This window comes from Kogia breviceps, chromosome 8 (assembly GCF_026419965.1).
Source record: "Kogia breviceps isolate mKogBre1 chromosome 8, mKogBre1 haplotype 1, whole genome shotgun sequence".
NCBI lineage: Eukaryota > Metazoa > Chordata > Mammalia > Artiodactyla > Physeteridae > Kogia > Kogia breviceps.
The window spans coordinates 88,205,452-88,229,983 of record NC_081317.1 but is presented as its reverse complement, the minus strand read 5'-3'; the positions used below and the strand labels follow the sequence as shown (position 1 = coordinate 88,229,983).

Below are 24,532 nucleotides of genomic sequence, written 5' to 3'. Positions count from 1 at the left end.
TCCACTCTGTCAAGTGGTAGATCCCTAAGCCAGCCTTGACCCAAGCGGCTGCTGTGGATGGGAACTGTTGCACACCAGAAGAAAAAAAAAGATAAGATTCTACATTTTTTCAAATGGTTTTGCAGTGAGTATGACCAAATTTTGATAATCACTGAATCTTGGAGATAAGTGCACTGGTTTCATTTTACTAGTCCTTCAACTTTTATATTTGTTTAAAATTTTGTCATGATATAAATAGAAAAAAGATACAAGCCAGAAGGGAGTGGCAGGACATATTTAAAATGATGAAGGAAAAAAACCTACAACCACGATTACTCTACCCAGCAAGGATCTCATTCAGATTTGATGGAGAAATTAAAACCTTTACAGACAAGCAAAAGCTGAGAGAGTTCAGCACCACCAAACCAGCTTTACAACAAATGCTAAAGGAACTTCTCTAAGCAAGAAACACAAGAGAAGGAAAAGACCTACAAGAACAACCCAAAACAATTAAGTAAATGGTAAGAGGAACACACATATCAATAATTACCTTAAATGTAAATGGATTAAATGCTCCCACCAAAAGACACAGACTGGCTGAATGGATACAAAAACAAGACCCATATATATGCTGTCTACAAGAGACCCACTTCAGACCTAGGGACACTTGCAGACTGAAAGTGAGGGGACGGAAAAAGATATTCCATGCAAATGGAAATCAGAAGAAAGCTGGAGTAGCAATTCTCATATCAGACAAAATAGACTTTAAAATAAAAACTATTACAAGAGACAAAGAAAGACACTACATAATGATCAAGGGATCGATCCATGAAGAAGATATAACAATTATAAATATTTATGCACCCAACATAGGAGCACCTCAATACATAAGGCAAATACTAACAGCCATAAAAGGGGAAATCGACAGTAACACAATCATAGCAGGGGACTTTAACACCCCACTTTCACCAATGGACAGATCATCCAAAATGAAAATAAATAAGGAAACACAAGCTTTAAATGAAACATTACACAAGATGGATTTATTTGATATTTATAGGACATTCCACCCCAAAACAACAGAATACACATTTTTCTCAAGTGCTCATGGAACATTCTCCAGGATAGATCATATCTTGGGTCACAAATCTAGCCTTGGCAAATTTAAGAAAATTGAAATCATATCAAGTTATCTTTTCTGACCACAACGCTATGAGACTAGAGATCAATTACAGGAAAAGATCTGTAAAAAATACAAGCACATGGAGGCTAAACAATACACTACTTAATAACGAAGTGATCACTGAAGAAATCAAAGAGGAAATCAAAAAGTACTTAGAAACAAATGACAATGGAGACACGATGACCCAAAACCTATGGGATACAGCAAAAGCAGTTCTAAGAGGGAAGTTTATAGCAATACAATCATACCTTAAGAAACAGGAAACATCTCGAATAAACAACCTAACTTTGCACCTAAAGCAATTAGAGAAAGAAGAACAAAAAACCCCCAAATTTAGCAGAAGGAAAGAAATCATAAAGATCAGATCAGAAATAAATGAAAAAGAAATGAAGGAAACAATAGCAAAGATCAATAAAAGTAAAAGCTGGTTCTTTGAGAAGATAAACAAAATTGATAAACCATTAGCCAGATTCATCAAGAAAAAAAGGGAGAAGACTCAAATCAATAGAATTAGAAATGAAAAAGGAGATGTAACAACTGACACTGCAAAAATACAAAAGATTATTAGAGATTATTACAAGCAACTCTATTCCAATAAAATGGACAACCTGGAAGAAATGGACAACTTCTTAGAAATGCACAAGCTGCCGAGACTGAACCAGGAAGAAATAGAAAATATGAACAGACCAATCACAAGCACTGAAATTGAAACTGTGATTAAAAATCTTCCAACAAACAAAAGCCCAGGACCAGGTGGCTTCACAGGCGAATTCTATCAAACATGTAGAGAAGAGCTAACACCTATCCTTCTCAAACTCTTCCAAAAGATAGTAGAGGGAGGAACACTCCCAAACTCATTCTATGAGGCCATCATCACCCTGATACCAAAACCAGACAAAGATGTCACAAAGAAAGAAAACTACAGGCCAATATCACTGATGAACATAGATGCAAAAATCCTCAACAAAATACTAGCAAACAGAATCCAACAGCATATTAAAAGGATCATACACCATGATCAAGTGGGGTTTATTCCAGGAATGCAAGGATTCTTCAATATACGCAAATCAATCAACGTGATACATCATATCAACAAACTGAAGGAGAAAAACCATATGATCATATCAATAGATGCAGAGAAAGCTTTTGACAAAATTCAACATCCATTTATGATAAAAACCCTGCAGAAAGTAGGCATAGAGGGAACTTTCCTCAACATAATAAAGGCCATATATGACAAACCCACAGCCAGCATTGTTCTCAATGGTGAAAAACTGAAACCATTTCCACTAAGATCAGGAACAAGACAAGGTTGCCCACTCTCACCACTCTTATTCAACCTAGTTTTGGAAGTTCTAGCCACAGCAATCAGAGAAAAAAAAGAAATAAAAGGAATCCAAATAGGAAAAGAAGAAGTAAAGCTGTCACTGTTTGCAGATGACATGATACTATACATACAGAATACTAAGGATGCTACCAGAAAACTACTAGAGCTAATCAATGTATTTGGTAAAGTTGCAGGATACAAAATTAATGCACAGAAATCTCTGGCATTCTTATACACTAATGATGAAAAATCTGAGAGTGAAGTTAAGAAAACACTCCCATTTACCATTGCAACAAAAAGAATAAAATATCTAGGAATAAACCTACCTAAGGAGACAAAAGACTTGTATGCAGAAAACTATAAGACACTGATGAAAGAAATTAAAGATGATACAAATAGATGGAGAGATATACCATGTTCTTGGATTGGAAGAATCAACATTGTGAAAATGACTCTATTACCCAAAGCAATCTACAGATTCAATGCAATCCCTATCAAATTACCACTGGCATTTTTTACAGAACTAGAACAAAAAATTTCACAATTTGTATGGAAACACAAAAGACCCCGAATAGCCAAAGCAATCTTGAGAACGAAAAATGGAGCTGGAGGAATCAGGCTTCCTGACTTCAGACTATACTACAAGGCTACAGTAATCAAGACAGTATGGTACTGGCACAAAAACAGAAATATAGATCAATGGAACAGGATAGAAAGCCCAGAGGTAAACCCACACACATATGGCCACCTTATCTTTGATAAAGGAGGGAAGGATATACAGTGGAGAAAAGACAGCCTCTTCAATAAGTGGTGTTGGGAAAACTGGACAACTACCTGTAAAAGTATGAAATTAGAACACTCCCTAACACCACACACAAAAATAAACTCTAAATGGACTAAAGACCTAAATGTAAGGCCAGACACTATCAAACTCTTATAGGAAAACATAGGCAGAACACTCTATGACATAAATCACAGCAAGATCCTTTTTGACCCACCTCCTAGAGAAATGGAAATAAAAACAAAAATAAACAAATGGGATCTAATGAAACTTAAAAGCTTTTGCACAGCAAAGGATACCATAAACAAGACCAAAAGACAACCCTCAGAATGGGAGAAAATATTTGCAAATGAAGCAACTGACAAAGGATTAATATCCAAAATTTATAAGCAACTCAGGCAGCTCAATAACAGAAAAACAAACAACCCAATCCAAAAATGGGCAGAAGAACTAAATAGACATTTCTCCAAAGAAGATATACAGATTGCCAACAAACACATGAAAGAATGCTCAACATCATTAATCATTAGAGAAATGCAAATCAAAACTACAATGAGATATCATCTCACACCAGTCAGACTGGCCATCATCAAAAACTCTAGAAACAATAACTGCTGGAGAGGGTGTGGAGAAAAGGGAACCCTCTTGCACTGCTGGTGGGAATGTAAATGGATACAGCCACTATGGAGAACAGTATGGAGGTTCCTTAAAAAACTACAAATAGAACTACCATATGACCCTGCAATCCCACTACTAGGCATATACCCTGAGAAAACCATAATTCAAAAAGAGTTATGTACCAAAATGTTTATTGCAGCTCTATTTACAATAGCCAGGACATGGAAGCAACCTAAGTGTCCATCAACAGATGAATAGATAAATAAGATGTGGCACATATATACAATGGAATATTACTCAGCCATAAAAAGAAATGAAACTGAGTTATTTGTAATGAGGTGGTTAGACCTGGAGTCTGTCATACAGAGTGAAGTAAGTCAGAAGGAGAAAAACAAATACCGTAAGCTAACACATATATATGGAATCTAAGAAAAAAAAATGTCATGAAGAGATTAGTGGTAGGACGGGAATAAAACACAGACCTACTAGAGCATGGACTTGAGGATATGGGGAGGGGGAAGGGTAAGCGGTGACGAAGTGAGAGAGTGGCAGGGACATATACACACTACCAAATGTAAATTAGATAGCTAGTGGGAAGCTGCCGCATAGCACAGGGAGTTCACCTCTGTGCTCTGTGACCACCCACAGGGGTGGGATAGGGAGGGTGGGAGGGAGGGTGATGCAAGAGGGAAGAGATATGGGAACATATGTATATGTACAACTGATTCACTTTATTGTAAAGGAGAAACTAACACACTATTGTAAAACAGTTATACTCAAATAAAGATGTTTTAAAAAAAAATAGAAAAAAGAAAGGAAGACGCTCCCACTAACCAAAGATGAGACAAGTTTAGTATCAAAAAGAATAAAGATTGCAATGGATTTAAACACAAGTATATCAAAATTCATAAATTGATAATAATATGCCACTAAAAAAAGGAAAACAACTCACTGGTCACCTTGAGAAGCTGCTTATGCAACAGCTTATTATTTTGAAAATTGCTAAAGAGAATGTTTTTCTTGCACGGACTTTATTTCAAGTGAACCAAATAGCTGATGAAGCAGACAAATCATAGATAATAAATATTGAGGAGATGATATAATTAGAAAATCATCATTGTGCAATCCTAATAAAATGATTATTATTTGTTGCTAAAACCATTAGGTAAAAGGCTTGTGGGATCACTTTAAAATGGATGAAATAGGCTGACACCAAGTTGAATCCACTGTGTAATTTTAACAACACTAAAAGTGAGGCAAGACATAATCTGCCTACAAAAAAAATAAAAAGATATGTTGTGAAATCCTAATCCCCAGTACCTATGAATGTGACCTTATCTGGAAATAGAGTCTCTGCAGATGTAATTGAGTTAATCCAATGACTGGTGCCCCCACAAAAATCAATGGAAATTTGAACACAGACACAAAAAGAGGTGACAACGTACTGTGAGGATAGGCAGACACAACCCAGGAAGGCATGTGATAGTGGAGACAGAGACTGAAATAATGTGTCTATAAGCCAAGGAACAGCAAAGACTGCTAGGAAGCCCCAGAAAGTAGAAGAAAGGCATGGGACAGCTTCTTCCTCAAAACCTCCAGAAGGAACTGATCCCGCCAACACCTGATGTCAGAATTTTAGCCACCAGAATTGTGAGAGAATAAATTTATGTTGCTGTAAGCCACCAGTATGTGGTACTTTTGTTTGTTTGTTTGTTTGTTTTGCAGTATGCGGGCCTCTCACTGTTGTGGCCTCTCCTGTTGCGGAGCACAGGCTCCGGACGAGCAGGCTCAGCGGCCATGGCTCACGGGCCCAGCCGCTCTGCGGCATGTGGTATCTTCCCGGACCGGGGCACGAACCCGTATCCCCTGCATCGGCAGGCGGACTCTCAACCACTGCGCCACCAGGGAAGCCCTGGTACTTTGTTTTGGCAGCCCTGGGAAACTAACACACTCATCAAATCACTGCATTTTGGCTTCCTGTACTAACCTGTGGATATTGATCATTAATTGACAAATCCAATGGCTCCACTTCATTACTCATTTTCTTTGCTCTCGGTAATATTTCACACTGTCAAGAATTTCTGCCTCAAAACTTTTTTTTTTCCTTTGTTCCATAAACCTTTTTCTGGTTCTCCTACTCTCTCTTTCAGGCAGCTTTCTCAGTCTATTTCGTTTCTCAGGATTCTACCTTTGATGTTTCCCAAGATTTTGTCCCTGTTCTTCAATACTCTTTCAACATACGTTACCTGAGTGAGCTCTTCTATTCCTATGACTTCAATTGCTACAAATATGTTGATAAATCCAAACTCTATGCCCGACCTCATCATACCCTGAGCTTCAGATTCTCTCATGAGGTTGCTTACCAGACGTTTCCTAACAGGTTGCTTACCAGACAAATATTCTAATAGCCCAACATGCCTTAAAGTAAAAAAGCTTATCTTTTCCCTCCACCACCACCAACAAAAACATTCCCCATTCTTGCTGGCCCAGGTTGAGCTGACTGTGTTCTATTCTGTGCACAAAACTCATCTCTGGAAATAAGTTAGGACAGCGGGACTAAGCAATGCAATAGTCTAAACATTCCTAAAAAGAGCACACGATAAGGATACATATCCAAAAATCTGGGAACAAGCAGAAAAAAAAAGGCTTCTGCTCATCTGTGTAACAAAAGGACAGATTCCCTAGTATAAGCTTGCTCCCCAACAGTCTAGAGCCAGACTAGTGCCAATTCAGCCACTTCTGGGGAACAATAGGAAGAAAACAAAAAGCAGATATATGTTTCTAATAATAGGCAATCTTCTAGCTACCTTTTTTCTTTAATGCAGTTTAAATTCTTTCATTCTTCAACATGTTCCTGGGTGTCTCCCTTAAAGTGTCCTATAAAGATACTCTTTACATTGTAAAAAACAGTTCCTACCTCATTGTCAGTTCCCAAGGCATTGATTTGCTCCAATTTGTAGGTCCAATATCTGGCTTCCTCCTCTGGGATATCTATCACAAAAAAGAAGAAATCACATTACCATGTTAATAATTTAATCATAGGTTGATAATACTTTAGTCAATCAAACAATCTAAGTTAGAAGGGTGGTGGTGATGGACTAATTCTACTGATGGCTTGGTTCTTGCCATAAACATTATCTTGAATCTTCACAAAAACCAAAATAATATATTATTATTCCCAATGTATCAGAAGACTTAATATTGTTAAGATGTCAATACCTCCTAAAGTGATTGAAAGACTCAACACAGTCTCTATTAAAAATACCAATTTTTTTTTACAGAAATATAAAACCCCATCCATATGGAATCTCAACACACCCCAAATACCCAAAATATTCTTGAAATGGAAGAACAAAGCTAGAGGACTCATACTTCCTTATTTCAAAACCTACTAAAAAGCTATAGTAGGGCTTCCCTGGTGGCGCAGTGGTTAAGAATCTGCCTGCCAATGCAGGGGACACGGGTTCGAGCCCTGGCCCAGGAAGATCCCACATGCCACGGAGCAACTAAGCCCATGAGTCACTACTACTGAGCCTGAGCTCTAGAGCCCGCGAGCCACAACTACTGAGCCCATGTGTCACAACTACTGAAGCCCATGTTCCTGGAGCACGTGCTCCACAACAAAAGAGCCACAGCAATGAGAAGCCTGCACCGCACTGAAGAATAGCCTCTGCTTGCTGCAACTAGAGAAAGCCACACACGGCAGTGAAGAACCAAAGCAGCTAAAAATAAATAAATAAAATAAATTTTTTTTAAAAAGCTATATAGTAAATCAAAACAGTATGCTATTGACATAAAGACAGACATATAGACCAATAAAAGAGAATCAAGATCCCAGAAATAAGCCCTTACATATATGATCAAATGATTTTTTTCAAGGGTACCATGAACATTCAATGGGGAAAAGTGTCCTTTCAAGAAATGGTGCTAGGACTTCCCTGGTGATGCAGTGGTTAAGAATCTGCCTGCCAATTCGGGGGACACTGGTTCAAGCCCTGGTCTGGGAAGTTCTCACATGCTGCGGAGCAACTAAGCCCGTGTGCCACAACTACTGAGCCTGCGCTCTAAAGCCTGTGAGCCACAACTACTGAGCCCATGTGCCACAACTACTGAAGCCCATGCGCCTAGAGCCCGTGCTCCACAACAAGAGAAGCCACCACAACAAGAAGCCCATGCACCACAACGAGGAGTAGCCCCCACTCGCCACAACTAGAGAAGGCCCGTGCGCAGCAACGAAGACCCAATGCAGCCAAAAATAAATAAATAAGTAAGTAAATTTATTATTTTTTTTATAAAAAGAGAAATGGTGCTGGCACTACTAAATATAAAATGGACAGAAAACAGGGACCTGCTGTATAGCACAGGGAACTATACTCAATATTTTGTGGTAACCTATGAGGGAAAAGAATCTGAAAAAAAACAGATGTGTATGTATTATAACTGGATTACTTTGCTATACACCTGAAACTGACACAACACAGTGGATCAACTATACCTCAATTAAAAATTCAGGGCTTCCCTGGTGGCGCAGTGGTTGAGAATCCGCCTGCCGATGCAGGGGATACGGGTTCGTGCCCCGGTCTGGGAGGATCCCACATGCCGCGGAGCGGCTGGGCCCGTGAGCCATGGCCGCTGAGCCTGAGCATCCGGAGCCTGTGCTCCACAACGGGAGAGGCCACAACAGTGAGGTCCACATACCACAAAAAAAATTCAAAAATAAATAAAATCTTATTTTTTAAAAAAATAATTTTTTTTAAGAAGAGAGAGAGAAAACATAGGCAGAACACTCTGACATAAATCACAGCAAGATCTTTTTTGATCCACCTCCTAGAATAATGAAAATAAAAACAAAAATAAACAAAAGGGACCTAATGAAACTTAAAAGCTCTCACAGCAAAGGAAACCATAAAGAAAATGAAAAGACAACCCATAGAATGGGAGAAAATATTTGCAAACGAAGTGAACAAAAAGGGATTAATCTCCAAAATACACCAACAGCTCATGCAGCTCAATATCAAAAAACAAACAACCCGATCAAACAATGGCCAGAAGATCTAAATAGACATTTCTCCAAAGAAGACATACAGATGGCCAATAGGCACATGAAAAGATGCTCAACATCGCTAATTATTAGAGAAATGCAAATCAAAACCACAATGAGGTATCATCTCACACCAGTCAGAATGGCCATCATTAAGAAATCTACAAACAATAAATGCTGGAGAGGGTGTGGAGAAAAGGGAACCCTCCTACACTGTTGGTGGGAAAGTAACTTGGTACAGCCACTATGGAGAACAGTATAGAGGTTCCTTAAAAAACTAAAATTAGAGCTACCATATGATCCAGCAATCCCACGCCTGGGCATATACCTGGAGAAAACCATAATTCAAAAAGATATATGCACCCCAATGTTCATGGCAGCACTATTTACAATAGCCAGGACATGGAAGCAACCTAAATGTCCATTGACAGATGAATGGATAAAGAAGATGTGGTACATATATACAATGGAATATTACTCAGCCATAAAAAGAATGAAATAATGCCATTTGCAGCAAAATGGATGGACCTAGAGATTGTCATACTGAGTGAAGTAAGTCAGATAGAGAAAGACAAATATATGATATCACTTATATGTGGAATCTAAAGTAAAATGGTATAAACGAACCTATTTACAAAACAGAAATAGGGTCACAGATGCAGAAAACAAACTTATGGTTACTAAGGGGGAGGGATAAATTGCGACATTGGGATTGACATATATATAAAATAGATAACTAATAAGAACCTACTATATAGCACAGGGAACGCTACTCAATAATCTGTAATGACCTATATGGGAAAAGAATCTAAAAAAGAGTGGATATATGTATATGTGTAACTGATTCACTTTGCTGTACAGCAGAAACTAACAAAACATTGTAAATCAACTATACTCCAATAAAAATTAATTTAAGAAAAAGAAAGAAACGGTGCTAGGATAACTGAGTATCTACATGCACAAAACGAAGGTGGACCCTTATTTAACATCATATAGAAAAATTAACTCAAAATGTATCAAAACCTAAATGCAAGACCCAAAACTGGAAAACTCTTAGAAAAAAACATAGGGCCAAAACTGCACAACACTGGATTTAGCAGTGATTTCTTGGATAGGACACCAAAGGCACAGGCAACAACAACAAAAAATAGACAAATAAGACTTCATTAAAATCAAAAACTTTTCTGCATCAAAAGACAGTATCAACAGAATGGAAAGTTAACCCACAGAATAGGAGAAAATATTTGCAAATCATATATCTGATAAGGGATTAATCCCCAGAATATATAAAGAACTCCTAAAACTCAACAATAACAAAAACCCAATTCAAAAATGGGCAAAGGACTTGATAGATGTTTCTCCAAAGAAGATATAAAAACAGCCAAAAACCTCATAAAAAGATGCTTAATCATTAGGGAAATACAAGTCAAAACTACAATGAGATACCACTTCACACCCATTGGGATGGCTACTATCAACAAAACAGGGGAAAAAAAACCAAAAAACCAAAATAACAAGTGTTGGCGAGGATGTGGAGAAATTGGAACCCTTGTTGGTGGGAGTGTAAAATGGTACAGCTACTATGGAGAAGAGTATGGTGATTCTTCAAAAAATTAAAAATAGAATTACCATATGATCCAGAAATTCCACTTCTGGGTATGTACCCAAAAGAACTGAGAGCAGAATCTCAAAGAGATATTTGCATACCCATGCTCACAGCATTATTCATAATAGCTAAAATGTGGAAGCAACCTAAGTGTCCATCAATGAATGAATAGATAAGCAAAATGTGATATATACATACTAGGGAATATTATTCAGTCTTAAAAAGGGAGGAAATGTTGACATATGCTACAGCGTAGATGAACCTTGAGGATATTATGCTAAGTGAAATAAGCCAGTCACAAAAAAACAAATACTGTATGATTCCAATTATATGAGGTACTTAGAGTAGTCAAAATTGGAGTTAGAAAGTAGAATGGTGGTTGCCAGGGGCTGGGGGCAGAGGGGAATGGGGAGTTATTGTTTAATGGGTATAGAGTTTCAGTTTTGCAAGATGAAAAGAGCTATGGATATGAATAGTGGTGATGGTTGCACAGCGTTATGAATGTATTCATACCACTGAACTGTATATTTTAAATGGTTGAGATAGTTAATTTTATGTTACATGTATTTTACCACAACAAAAAAAGAGTAAAGAAAAATGGTACACATACCCTCATTGTATATATTTAAGATGGACTATAACAACTTCCAAAAAAATGAAACATCTTTTAAAAACATCAAATGTGGGCTTCCCTGGTGGTGCAGTGGTTAAGAATCTACCTTCCAGTGCAGGGGACACAGGTTCGAGCCCTGGTCCGGGAAGATCCCACATGCCACAGAACAACTAAGCCTGTGTGCCACAACTACTGAGCCTGCGCTCTAGAGCCCGTGCGCCACAACTACTGAAGCCCATGTGCTACAACTACTGAAGCCCGCACGCCTAGAGCCTGTGCTTCGCAACAAGCAAAGCCACCGCAATGAGAAGCCCGCGCACCGCAAGGAAGAGTAGCTCCCGTTCGTTGCAAGTAGAGAAAGCCCGCGCGCAGCAATGAAGACCCAATGCAGACAAAAAGAAAGAAATAAAATTAAAATTAAAAAATCAAACGTACCCATATATTCAGCACAAAAGAGAAACACTGAGACAAAATATGGATCAGGTCAACTTTGGTGACATTTAAACAGGTACACTTTTTAGTAGTCCACGTGAAGGAATCAAATACAGTCCTTTCTCCTTTGTCCCTCCTATCCAAAATTTCACCTCCTTCCTCTCAAACCTCTCTTCAGCAATTGGTGGCAATATTTCAAAGTCTTATAATAAAACCTTCAAGTAATTTACTACCTAATTTGTACAGCACTCCTCAGCCATAAAATGGTTTACTTTGCACTTGTTGAAAAGAAGTGAGAGGGGAGGAAGAGCTGCTCTGCTGCAGTCTATAAGTTCTGATGTAGAACAAATTCACCAAGATACATTGTTAAGTAGAAAACAGCAAGGGACAGTGAATGTGTTAGAATATGCTACTATTTGTGTTTTTAATAGGGGTTGGGGGTCTACATATATGCTTATAGATTCAAAGACTGCCCCTGGAAAGATATACAAGAAAGTATTAACTGTGGTAGCCTATAAGAAAGAAAGATAACTGATTTGTGAGGGAGACCTAATTTTCCCTCAGTAATTTTTTAAACCATTGTGCATGTATTACTGCCTCACCCCTCAAAATAGTTTTAAGGAGAAAAATACAGAGCTACAAGGATGTTTATTGCAGTACTATTTATAGTAGTACAAACTTTGAACAATCTAAGTACCCAACAACAGGAGTGGTTAAATATATTACAGTTTAAATTAAAAGCCCAGGCTCTGGAGCCAAATCATCCGAGTTTCAATGCTGGCTTTACCACTTACTATCTAACTGACCTTAGGTAAAAGATTTAAATACTTTCTGCCTCTGTTTTCTCATCTCTAAAATGGAAATAATAGTTGGGTCTACCTCAAAGGATTGAAGTGAGGATTAAATGAGGTAACATTTGTAAATGCTTAGTGATATACCCACTGCACACAGTTACTGGTCAACAAATGTTATTTTTATTATTATTGTGCATTCATACAATAAAATAAAATCAACCACTGAAACACATTTTATATTATATTTATATTATAATTATGTAATTGGTAAATAAAACACATTAAAATGTAATACATATAGTGCCATTTTATAGGAAAAACTGTATATGTGTATTAAAAAAACTAAAAGTGGGATTCCCTGGTGGCGCAGTGGTTGGGAGTCCGCCTGCCGATGCAGGGGACACGGGTTCGTGCCCCGGTCCGGGAGGATCCCACGTGCCGCGGAGCGGCTGGGCCCGTGGGCCATGGCCGCTGAGCCTGCGCGTCTGGAGCCTGCGCTCCGCAATGGGAGAGGCCACAACAGTGAGAGGCCCGCGTACCACAAAAAAAAACAAACAAACAAACAAAAAAAAAAAAAAAAAAAAAACCTAAAAGAAGCATAACATAAAAAACATCTCTAGTAGGTGAGATCACAAGAAATCTTTGTCCTTTTGCACACCTGTATTTTCTGAACTTACAACATAATTTTAAAAATTAAAAGTTACTATTTTTAAAAGATGATGGTATAAAATTTAATAAAATATTTCAGAGGTTTCTGAATTATCCAAAGGAAAATTCCTTTGCTGAAATATGGCATGCTGCAAGCCAAAATCTTCCTTAAGAAGGACCCTTTAAGTTTTTAAAAACTATATCCCAAACATGGTTATCACAGAGACAAAAGCTTATTAGCACACTTACATTAACTCACAAAGACACTTATCTGAGAGTTTACCTTAACATTTACTCAAAAAAAAATTTATTAGGTGCCTATTATGTGCCAAGCAAACGCTAGAGATACCAAAATAAACTATGCAAGTGCCCTTATGAAACAAAATCTAAATAGAAATGTATACTCCCTATGACACAATACAAGTGATGCAGTTTTGAAAGAGAGGAATGTTTACTTAAAATGCAATGGGGAGTGGACTGACCAGCTTCCAGCATGGCAGTGTGAGGAGCTCCACAGATCTACTTCCTAGAGAATATACTTTAAAAAAATACCATTTAAAGTCTTTAGAAATGGTCCTAAGAGCACACAGCAAATGAAGAAACATATATTCAAGAAAATCTACTACAACTTTAAGAATAGCCAATTTCTGTTGTATTTGAACCAAGACCCATCCCCACCCACCCCCCTCCCAATTCAAAAAGACAGAAACTCCATTCCAGACTAGTACAGCTGAGAAAAAAGAATTAAGAATACAAGCAACTAAGCCACAAGCAAGAACTCCAATTGCTTTTCTCTTCACCTGCAACTTGGCCTACAGACACACAAGAAAGTCTTCTTTTCTATTTTTCTGAAGTAATAGTTGCTCTGAGTTTAGTTATTTCTGAGCTTACTGGAAAATCATGCCATTTTTGCTCAAATCACCATAATGTACAACATATAAATAGATTGAAATCATAAGACAGCAGCAACAACAACAGTATACATGAATATCAGTAAACAGTCAAAATTAAAACTGAATAAAGTTAAATTAAATTAAACAAGATACCAACATTTAAAAATTAGGAAATTACAAAATATTGGCAAAGATATGCAGAAAAGAGACACCTGAGACATAGTTGGTAGAAATATAAACTGATACAATCTTTTTTTTTTTTTAACACAAGCAACTTGGCAGTACTAGGAAGAGTAACGATGCACATACCTTTTGACCTATTCTTTATTTAATTAATTTTTATTGGAGTATAGTTGGTTTACAATGTTGTGTTAGCTTCTACTGTACAGCAAAATGAATCAGCTATACATATACATATATCCCTCTTTTTTGGATTTCCTTCCTTTTAGGTCCCCAGAGTAGACTTCCCTGTGCTTTATGCAGTATGTTCTCATTAGTTATCTCTTATACATAGTATCAGTATTGTATATATGTCAATCCCAATCTCCCAATTCCTCCCACCTGTCCTGCTTTCCGCCTTGGTATCCATACTGTTTGTTCTGTACGTCTGTGTCTCTATTTTTGCTTTGCAAATAAGATCATGTATACCGTTTTTCTAGATTCCACATATATGCATTAATATACGATATTTGTTTTTCTCTTTCTTTCTGACATACTTCACTCTGTATGACACTCTCTAGATCCATCCACATCTCCACAAATGACCCAATTTCGTTCCTTTTTATGGCTGAGTAATATTCCATTGTGTACATGTACCACATCTTCTTTATCCATTCCTCTATTGATGGACATTTAGGTTGCTTCCGTGTCCTGGCTATTGTAAATAGTGCTGCAATGAACATTGAGGTGCATATGTCATTTTGAATTATGGTTTTCTCAGGGTATATGCCTAGTAGTGGGATTGCGGGGTCATAGGGTAGTTCTATTTGTAGTTTTTTAAGGAACCTCCATACTGTTCTCCATAGTGGCTGTACCAATTTTCTTCCCCATCAACAGTGTAGGAAGGTTCCCTTTTCTCCACACCCTCTCCATTATTTATTGTTTGTAGATTTAACCTATTCTTTAAATTCTACTTTAAGGAATTTATCCTAGATTCATAAATGGGCATAGATAAAGCTGTTAGTTACAGTGGTATATCAAAAAAACTGGAAACAACCTACATGTCAATCAATAAAGGACTGCAAAACAAAAAAAGGATTGCTTAGATAACTTATGATATAAAGCAGCTGTTGAGATCAGCAAGATAGATCTTAAAGTATAACATGAAATGATGTCCAAGATAATATGCTTTAGTTTGTACAATACTATTACCATATATAGTACATAGAGTATGACCCAAATTTTGTCAAAATAAACTTCTAGAGAAGAAATTTCTTGGGCTTCCCTGGTGGCACAGTGGTTGAGAGTCTACCTGCCAATGCAGGAGATATGGGTTCGTGTCCCGGTCTGGGAAGATCCCACATGCCGCGGAGCAGCTGGGCCCGTGAGCCATGGCCGCTGAGCCTGCGCGTCCGGAGCCTGTGCTCCGCAGCGGGAGAGGCCACAACAGTGAGAGGCCTGCGTACCGCTAAAACAAAAAACAAAAAAAAAGAAATTTCTTGTGCCTAAACCAAGACACAAGAAAGTTAACAGTAGTTTATTTCTGGGGAATGCAAAGGAGGTCAAAAGAAGTAGGAAGAGAAACTTAACTTTTTATCCATGTACATTTCCATGCTATTTGAATTTTTATAAGGAACATGTATTTTTGCATGATTTTTTCTTTTTTCTTTTTTTGGCTACGTTAGGTCTTTGTTGCTACGTTGGCTTTCTCTAGTTGTGCTGAGCAGGGGCTACTCTTTTTTTTGTTGTTTTTTTTGCGGTACGTGGGCCTCTCACTGTTGTGGCCTCTTCCGTTGCGGAGCACAGGCTCTGGACAAGCACACTCAGCGGCCATGGCTCACGGGTCCAGCCACTCCGTGCCATGTGGGATCCTCCTGGACCAGGGCACGAACCCATGTCCCTTGCATCGGCAGGCAGACTCTCAACCGCTGTGCCACCAGGGAAGCCTGGGGCTACTACTCTTCATTGTGGTGCATAGGCTACTCATTGCAGTGGCTTCTCTTGTTGCGGAGTACAGGCTGTAGGCACCCGGGCTTCAGTAGTTGTGGCTCATGGGCTCTAGAGCACAGGCTCAGTAGTTGCAGTGCACAGGCTTAGTTGCTCCACAGCACATGGGATCTTCCCGGACCAGGGCTAGAACACTGTCCCCTGCGTCGGCAAGTGGATTCTTAATCACTGAGCCACCAGGGAAGCCCTTTTTGTGTGATTTTTTTAAATTACTTTGTAAATTACTATTCTATTTATTAGTGCTACTTCAATGCTTAAATTGACAAATCACAAGGTATATATTCACTTCAAGTCAATAAATGTTAAAATATTATCAAAAGAATAAATCATTGATATTCTCTGACAAGCAGGTATTTTATTATAATAAATAGTTATAAGAAACTAAATGACTTGAAAAGAATGATTTCAGTGTGGATTCTTTGATGAGCACCATTCTAGAGTCTACTTTGCACATTCCTGAGCTAGGTGTTATAGGGAAAGGAGTAGAAGACAGAATGCCCTGAAAGGAGATGGCTGACAAAAGACACAGTAAGAAAACAACTAACAAACAATTTCAAACAATGTGGTAAAAAGTATTAAATGGTTTTTCAAATCTAATCAGACTCACCAAAAGGCAACTCAAATCTTGTATCCAGCAAAATTTTATGGGGAGTTGGGTTTTTAGTTCCACAGATCTCATCATCTTTCATTAAAGTCTCTGCCTCCAACGTGGACCATTCCCCAGGCCCTTCCTAGAAGAGAGATCTAAGATTAAACTTCACTCTTTCATGACTCCCCTCTTGGTTAAAGGGCCAGGTCTTTTCCTCTCATTTTCCTTGTCAGAGAGCTTCTGAGGGCCATTCACATATCCTAATGAGGCAAACACATCAGAGTCACCACCTGACTCTGCTGTATGTGGCTTCTGTTCTCCCTCTTTGGTGGGAGAGCAGCTTTCACTGTGCTCAGCTTTCTGCCAGCCCACAGAGGATAGAATTTCCAGAGCAGTAAACTCAAAAATAAAGCATCTCCATGGATCAATATTTAATCTGTACAATTCTTAATGACTATGTGACTTAATGTGTCACTATTTCTAATCACTAAAGAGCTAGTAACATTGCTAGTTAAGTTGACCTGAACTGGGGCCACAGTGAAAATATTCAAAGTGAGTGTCATAGGGAAATGATGCTGAGTTATGTTCTAATCTGGTAAAGTGGAGAGGAAATTCAGTCTTGAAAATAGTGTATTAAGACAAGTGTGAATACCAATTGCCAAGCCTGTAGTTCCTTAAACTCTGTTAGGGTTATACGTGGAAGAAGGAAGACTGAAATCAGGTCCCTGGGATAGGTGACTCAAAGAGCTGGCTGAGGAAGTTTAATGGGACTCCACTCAGAACAGTGTCTTAGAGGGAATGCAGAAGTCACAGGTATCCTAGATCTCTCTCTCTCTCTCTCTCTCTCTCTCACACACACACACACACACACACACACACACACACACACACACACACACACATTCTCTCTCTCTCTCTCTCTCTCTCTCTCTCTCTCTCTCCCTCCCTCTCCCCCACCCCTCTCTCCCCCTCCCTCACACTCCCCTCCTTCACCCTGCTGATCCCACCCACCCCACCACCACCACACACACACACAGAGTACTCAGAAGGGTCTATCTACCTGATAAGGCTAAATAGGTACTCTGGCACCTCTGAGTTCAGTCACAGTGCAGAGGGAAGGCCAGACTTAAATAAAATCCCCTGAACCTCTGGGTGACATTAGGAATAAGCTGGTTTTATGTCCTCTAATTAGAAAGGCGGCAGAGAAATCTGAGATATATGGATGATCGTTAGCTGAATGGAGCTAGGATGTGGAGAAGCAAGGGCTAGAACCCTACTGCATATGGGCAATGCACTGACTGACCTCATCTGACTGACGAATAGTCTTCAGTGCAATCCACACAGTCCCCACCATGGTGTCCCAGATCAGTCCTTTGTTCCATACTTCCACACTTAGACCCAGGTCCAGGCGACTAATCTCACTGAAGGAAAGAAGAAAGCCCTTTTTTAGAAAACCAGGTAATATGAAAGAAACATCTACATCTCCTGTTTTGCTAAATCTTGAGTATGTCCTGATCAGGATCCTGTCATCAGGGAAAAAGCAAAATGTCCCTGATGCTGCAACCACTCTTTAGGTTCCTAGAAACCTATGTAGGGTATGCACAGAAAAATGCCTCTGTCAGTCTGTCCCCTCTCCTTTGGAGCTACAATCATGGTTAGACTAATACAGTTGCACAAGAACAATGAAGCCAAGCAATGAGGGCATTACTTCCAGGAGTGTCTGCCTACAATCTCCAAACTTAAGCAACAGTTTTATATGTTTTATTGTAATACTAGCACTGCCTCCAACTTATACCTCTGGATACAGGGAACTATAAGGAAAAAGCAAGGTTTCTTTATAACAAATATGAAAGGGAATCCAAGCAAAAGTAAAAGGGCCCATGAGAAGATCTAAGTTTGATGGGAACATGTGGTCAGAGGCAGGTGAGGGACACTGGAGTGTGCTAGTTCATTATCAGTTAAAGCAGGTACTGTCACTTATAAACAAAATGATCAAAGGATAATGATAAACACAATGATTTTCCTGTAGTAATAACTAGGAAAAATTATTTTAAAAGAAATTATTCCAGGGAGCCAGGTGACCACTAAGCAAAAGCAGTGTCATACATGGAAGAATATCAGCTTGGAAGGGCTAACTCAAAAATAATTATGGACTTAAGGTGAAACAAGCAAACACTTATGTTAAGGCTAAAAACATTCTCCAGAAAGCTCTTATGGAAACACAAGGTTATTTGAGGGGAAATGCAAGAAAGATGAGAAAAGGCCAATTCCTGCAGGAAAAGCAAAAAGGTATTCTCAAGAAAACAACAGCTATTCATCACATGTAGAAGTTTCAAGTTTGTGCTTTAGAGATAGCTTGGCTTCCCTGTTGTACTATTAAGATACATGTTCTCAGATTCACTAGTTTGGGATGTGGCCTTATAGCCATAAAATTCATATCAAGTGTGTTGAAAACAAGTGAAGCAAAGCAAATTTGCTCCTCTTACATAAACACAGCAGAATAGAAAAGTACTGAGTTCATTTTTTTCATTTATGTTTCCTGACATATACAATTCATATGGCTTGGTGCACTGGGGAAGACACACAATATAGGACCTAGCTCCTATCTCTGAAAACTTCCAAGCTATCTGGAGAGCTGTTCAAAACCAAAAAGTAGGTGACCAAACCCAGCCACTATGTTAGGGCATTCACAGTGGGGAAACTGAGCTTTTGGCACACAGTTTCATTCAGCCTAATTAATTGATTAGCCTTGGAAAAATATATGTAACAACCCCAAATCTTCTGAATCTGGAAAAGAAAAACTGCTTGGGGATACATATACAATATTCCCAAAGCAAGTCCTAAATAGCGTCTCAAGCCAATAGCTAAAAGAAATAGCCAGAGGTCTTTACAGCTTGACTTGGACAGATAAAGAAGAAAATCTGTTCTCAGGGAACTCTGGGGAATAAAGCCCAAACAATGAGGATATCTTCTGTGAGAAGTCTCTTATCTACATCTGCTCAGATGGCCCAAATAAGAGAAGTCTGAGAGCTCTGTTTATGCCTCATCCCCAGAGCTCTGGAGAAGTTCCTGTTCTGTTTACTCAATCAACAGTATATGTGCCCACATGTATACAAGATTCTGAGCTAGGCAAATTCACAGTAAGTGAAGATGCCCTCCTTGCCCCTAAGAAATGAACAATCTAGTCCTGGAAATAAGACAAAGAAATACTAAAGATAAATGAGAAGTACCAAAATGAGTATTAGATACTACCACATAATACATTAGGGAGAAAAAGAAAGGAGAAAGGGGAACAAGTGACCAGCAATGGAGTTAACCAGTGACAGAAGAGCAGGATAGAGGAATAAGGAATAGGAGCAGTAAGGTGGATAATGTAGCTAATAAAACCTGTGTGTAGAAGGAGAGAGGACAAAATTCACACAGCATCTCAAGGTGGGAGACAGAAGAAAAGTCACACATATCACAGTAGGGTTGAAAGAGTAAGTGCTATGGGAAATAGGAAAATAAACAAGTAAGAATAAAGCTACTATGCTGATGAGAGACTGCAGAAGATTGAAATGTTTCACATTCTGGGAACAGTTATAACAGCGAGTGATTATTAGAGCCAACTGGAAATCAAAAGAAAGCAGGATTGCTAAGTTTATATACCACAGCCAGAACTGTGGTATGGCTAACAGGGAAGAGACTTGAAAAAACTGTTCATAGTTTACATGAGTGAAGAAAGAAAACAAATGGTCTCACTTTGATGTCAATATAACAGATAAGAATAAATCAGGTTCATAATCTTGAGAGAGAGGCAACCAGTGAGAAATTTGACACCACTAGCCTCTTCTTGAAGCCCCAGTTCTTCAGCTTCCAGGACACTACTATCTCGTTTCTCCTTCTTGCTCTCTGTTCACTCCTTCCTAGTTCTCTCTGTCCCCTCTTTAAATGCTGGTGCTCTCCAGGCTCTACCCCAGGCCTTTTCTCACCCAACACACTCTTCCTAAGCTTTCTCATCTATGCCTATGGCTTCAACTGACCAAAATATTTCTCCAACCCAGGCTTCCATGAGTACCAGGTTCAACTTTCTAACTTATCTTTCATAACTTTCTTCTTACCTGTCCTATAAGAACTTCAAATATAAGCTTGTTCATAACTGATATATTATTATCTCCTATCCTAATAAGTAGCACACCACTCACCCAATCATCCAAGACAAGTCTTGGTTCTACCTCCTTAACATCTTCTATCCATCCTTTTCTATCTATCCTTCTGTTACTGTCTTAGCCCAAACCCTCATAATCTTAACCTTTAACTATTATAATAAAGTTTCCTAAATGGTACTATAAGCAGCAATATATTAAAAGCCCAGAGGATCGGAATGTTTCCCCATAAAAAGAGTCATCCTATGTCTGAGATGGACTATAAAACTCATAAAGCAATTTCACTTCAATCACAAATTTCACTGCAATTTTAATACATTTTCTTGGTTGACCCCCTTGTGCCCACCTTCCCAAAAAATAAGCATAACGTTGTAAGTGAGAGTAGACCTTTACAGATAAGGAAACTGACACTCAGAGAAGCTAAGTGATTTGGTCAGCCCTTCAAAATGATATAGTACATTTTTCTTCCCTTTCCTAGAGCAGAAAAAAAAGAAATTGCTGAAATTTAAGAGGAAAAAAGGAAATAGCAAGTTTTTAAAGCCAGAGCTTACAATCATAATATACTAAATTTTGTGTCCTATGCAAGCAATTCTACTAATATTTACTCATTTTTATTAATTAGATGAAGGTAGAACATTTTACTCCATAAAGCAAAAGGATTATAAGCACAGACATCCTCCTCTTCGAAAGCAGGTGACTTGGAAACACAAACACAGTCCTCACATGCATAACCACATTCCTTCAAGAAGCCTTCTGAGAATCAAAGAAAGATTAAGTTAGGTTTAATATCATGCTCAGTATGTTATACTACACCTAATTCTGACCACTAGGAAAATCTGACTAGGTAGTGTTTTCACCCATGTAAACTGAGCGTTTACTCAAATTCATAATTCGCCTCTGAAAATAGATTACAAATCGGGAGACAGGGCTTCCCTGGTGGCGCAGTGGTTGAGAATCCGCCTGCCGATGCAGGGGACACGGGTTCGTGCCCCGGTCCGGCAAGATGCCACCTACCGCGGAGCTGCTGGGCCCGTGAGCCACGGCCGCTGAGCCTGCGCGTCCGGAGCCTGTGCTCCGCAACGGGAGAGGCCACAACAGTGAGAGGCCCGCGTAACACAAAAAAACCCAAAAAACAAAATAAAACAAAACAAATCGGGAGACAACAAAACTGCAGATGTACTTTACCTACCACACACCAAACTTGTTCCTTTCTCTAGTTTTCAAAAAGAATATTTAACATGCTATTAAAATGTGTTTTTAATTATTTAACATATTTTATAAGTCTTAGATATACACAAAATCTTCAGCCTCTACTTGTTTAATCCAATGTGATTACCTTGGAAATATTGTCAAATATTGTAGGCATGCTGTTGCTGCTGCTGCAAAGTACTTACAACATAAAATCTTGTTCCCAGGAAGGTTGATCGCCACGGACTGCTACAGTTGTGCTCTTCACATTTTGCACTTTCAGGGTCACATATGTGTTAAATTTGTCTTTGAAAAAATGCAAAACAAAGATATAATACTTAGTGCTCAGATGGTTATCCAGTCTCACAAAGCCCTTGGAATTAAGTAATGTCCAAATTACAGTATATGTAAGAAAAAAATGGAATTATATATTGTACAATATAGCATCATTCTAAGCAGAGAGGTACAGAAAAATTAGAAAACACACACTATTCTCAAAAGCATAATCTACAATAGTGTTTTTCAAATTTAAGGACTATATTTTATATTTGACCAGTAGATATACATACACACACATATAAACAAAAACAAAAGCTTTATGAAATGCAAGATGTGATACATTGATATTTTTATTCTAATTTTTAAAATATTAATCATAACTAACTAAATTGACTTTATAGCCCACCTGCAGTTTGAAAAAATAATAATCTAATTGATCTTACAGGAAAGATAAGATATACAAATTAATAAAATGTATAAAGAAATAAGTACCACAGAGAAAGAGAAAAAGTGCTAAAGGAGGACAGAAGAGGAAAGAGTTACCTCTATTTGTTTACAGGGACAAGAATTGAGGAAAATTCCTCATAAAGGAAATGGATTTCAAGCTTGATCTATTCACCATGGCCTAAAGCACAACTTACATCAAAAATATATATATTATCACAGAGTCAGAAGAAGGAAATTCTCTAACCTGAGAGTATAAATTGAGTACCAAACAAAGGTAGGTGGCCTGGATCTCAAACTCAGAAATCTGACCTAAGACTTAACACAGCACATTTTGTTACTTCCTTTTATCAGCCATGATGAGGGACACTGAATTGGGAGTTCACTTCTCTATGTAAGAAGTAAATCATAATTTTATAAAATGAAAAAAAAAGACTATCATTTTTGACTCATCAAATTGCCAAAGATTGCTTAAAACAATTACCTATGTTAGAGATGTGAGAAAATGGGCACTGTCATGCACTTCTAACAGAAGGTAAATCTTTCTCTTAAGTGTCATAAAAAACTGTGTAGTCTTATACCTACAATTATTCTACAATTATACCAAAGATATATGAGGATACAAGCCCACCCACATGAGGGAATTCCCATCCATATTTGGTAGTAGCAATGCAGTATACCCCTAAGCTGTTTTCTATCATAGGATTTTGTACTCCATTCCCCATATCCAACCATAGCTGACCAGACCGAAAGGAGATGCCACCCAAAAGCAGCCAGCCAATTCATAAGCTGACCAAAAGCTGAGACCAATATGATTCCCTCTCAAAAGATTTTCAGTAGGGAAAACAAAGAATTAGTAACAATTGATTGGTGCTGAAGCTTGAAGGAGAGGCATATAAATTCTATTGGAGCAGCCACTGTGGGGTGTGTGCAAGACAGGTAAGCATAAAAAGCCTGCTGGAAGAGAAAGGAGAGCAGAAAAGCTTCTCAGAAAGAAGAGAAGCCCTAACCCAGAGCCACTGGAGAGAGCAGTAGGCCCAGAAACTGCTTTAGTTCCTGTTGCACCCAGATTTGTTTTTTCAGATTTTCTTGGGTTCCCAATCGTGTTTTTCCCCCATAATCCACAGTACCCTCCTTTGTCCCCAGAAGGAACTAGAGTAAGTCTTTATAACTAACTTGACATTCAGTTAAGAAAATGTGTATTAAAATAAGGAGATACCATTTTCACCTTCAGATGAGCAAAGATTAAAAACTTTCATATTATCTAATGTTGACAAGGATTTGGGAAAATAGACACCCATATACTTTTGGTCTGAGTATAAGCTAGCAAAATTTTTCAGAAATGCAATTTGGCAGCAGCTACCAAATTTGTTTAAAATACATACCTTTGGCCCAACAATTCTCTACTTCTAGACTCTAGCATACAGATACATTTTCAAAAGCAGGCAATGATAAATGCACAAGAACATTTACTGCTTATAATAGCAAAAAAATTGAAATGACCTGAATATTCAATAAAGGATCTAGGGTACAACGAAATTCTGTACACTTTTTTTTTTACAGTAGGTTCTTGTTGGTTATCTGTTTTAAATATAGCACTGTGTGTATAACACTTTGAAAGAACCAGATATATGTATACACACATATACACAAGACTTTCATGATATGTTGTTGGAAAAAAAGCAGGTTGCACAAAGACATGTGTAGTTGATCCATTAGTGTATACATGCACATACACAGTAAAACTCTGAAAAGGTATATAAAAGCCTCAAAATAGTTACTTCTGAGAAGCAGAACTGAGTTGGC

At 38.2% G+C, this 24,532-nt stretch overlaps 1 protein-coding gene across 5 annotated transcripts in view; it reads right to left on the bottom strand.

The window, feature by feature from the left end:
* The window catches only part of UNC13B (unc-13 homolog B), a 237,901-nt gene that overhangs the window by 152,165 nt on the left and 61,204 nt on the right, over window positions 1–24,532 (bottom strand). For all 5 annotated transcript variants that reach the window (XM_059071640.2, XM_059071641.2, XM_067039625.1 and 2 more), the window contains 4 exons: window positions 22,210–22,309; window positions 17,974–18,091; window positions 16,689–16,812; window positions 6,806–6,879 (listed from right to left, as the gene is read on the bottom strand). In XM_059071640.2, the coding sequence (XP_058927623.1) occupies window positions 6,806–6,879; window positions 16,689–16,812; window positions 17,974–18,091; window positions 22,210–22,309 (416 nt within the window). The remainder of the gene's footprint in view (window positions 1–6,805; window positions 6,880–16,688; window positions 16,813–17,973; window positions 18,092–22,209; window positions 22,310–24,532) is intronic.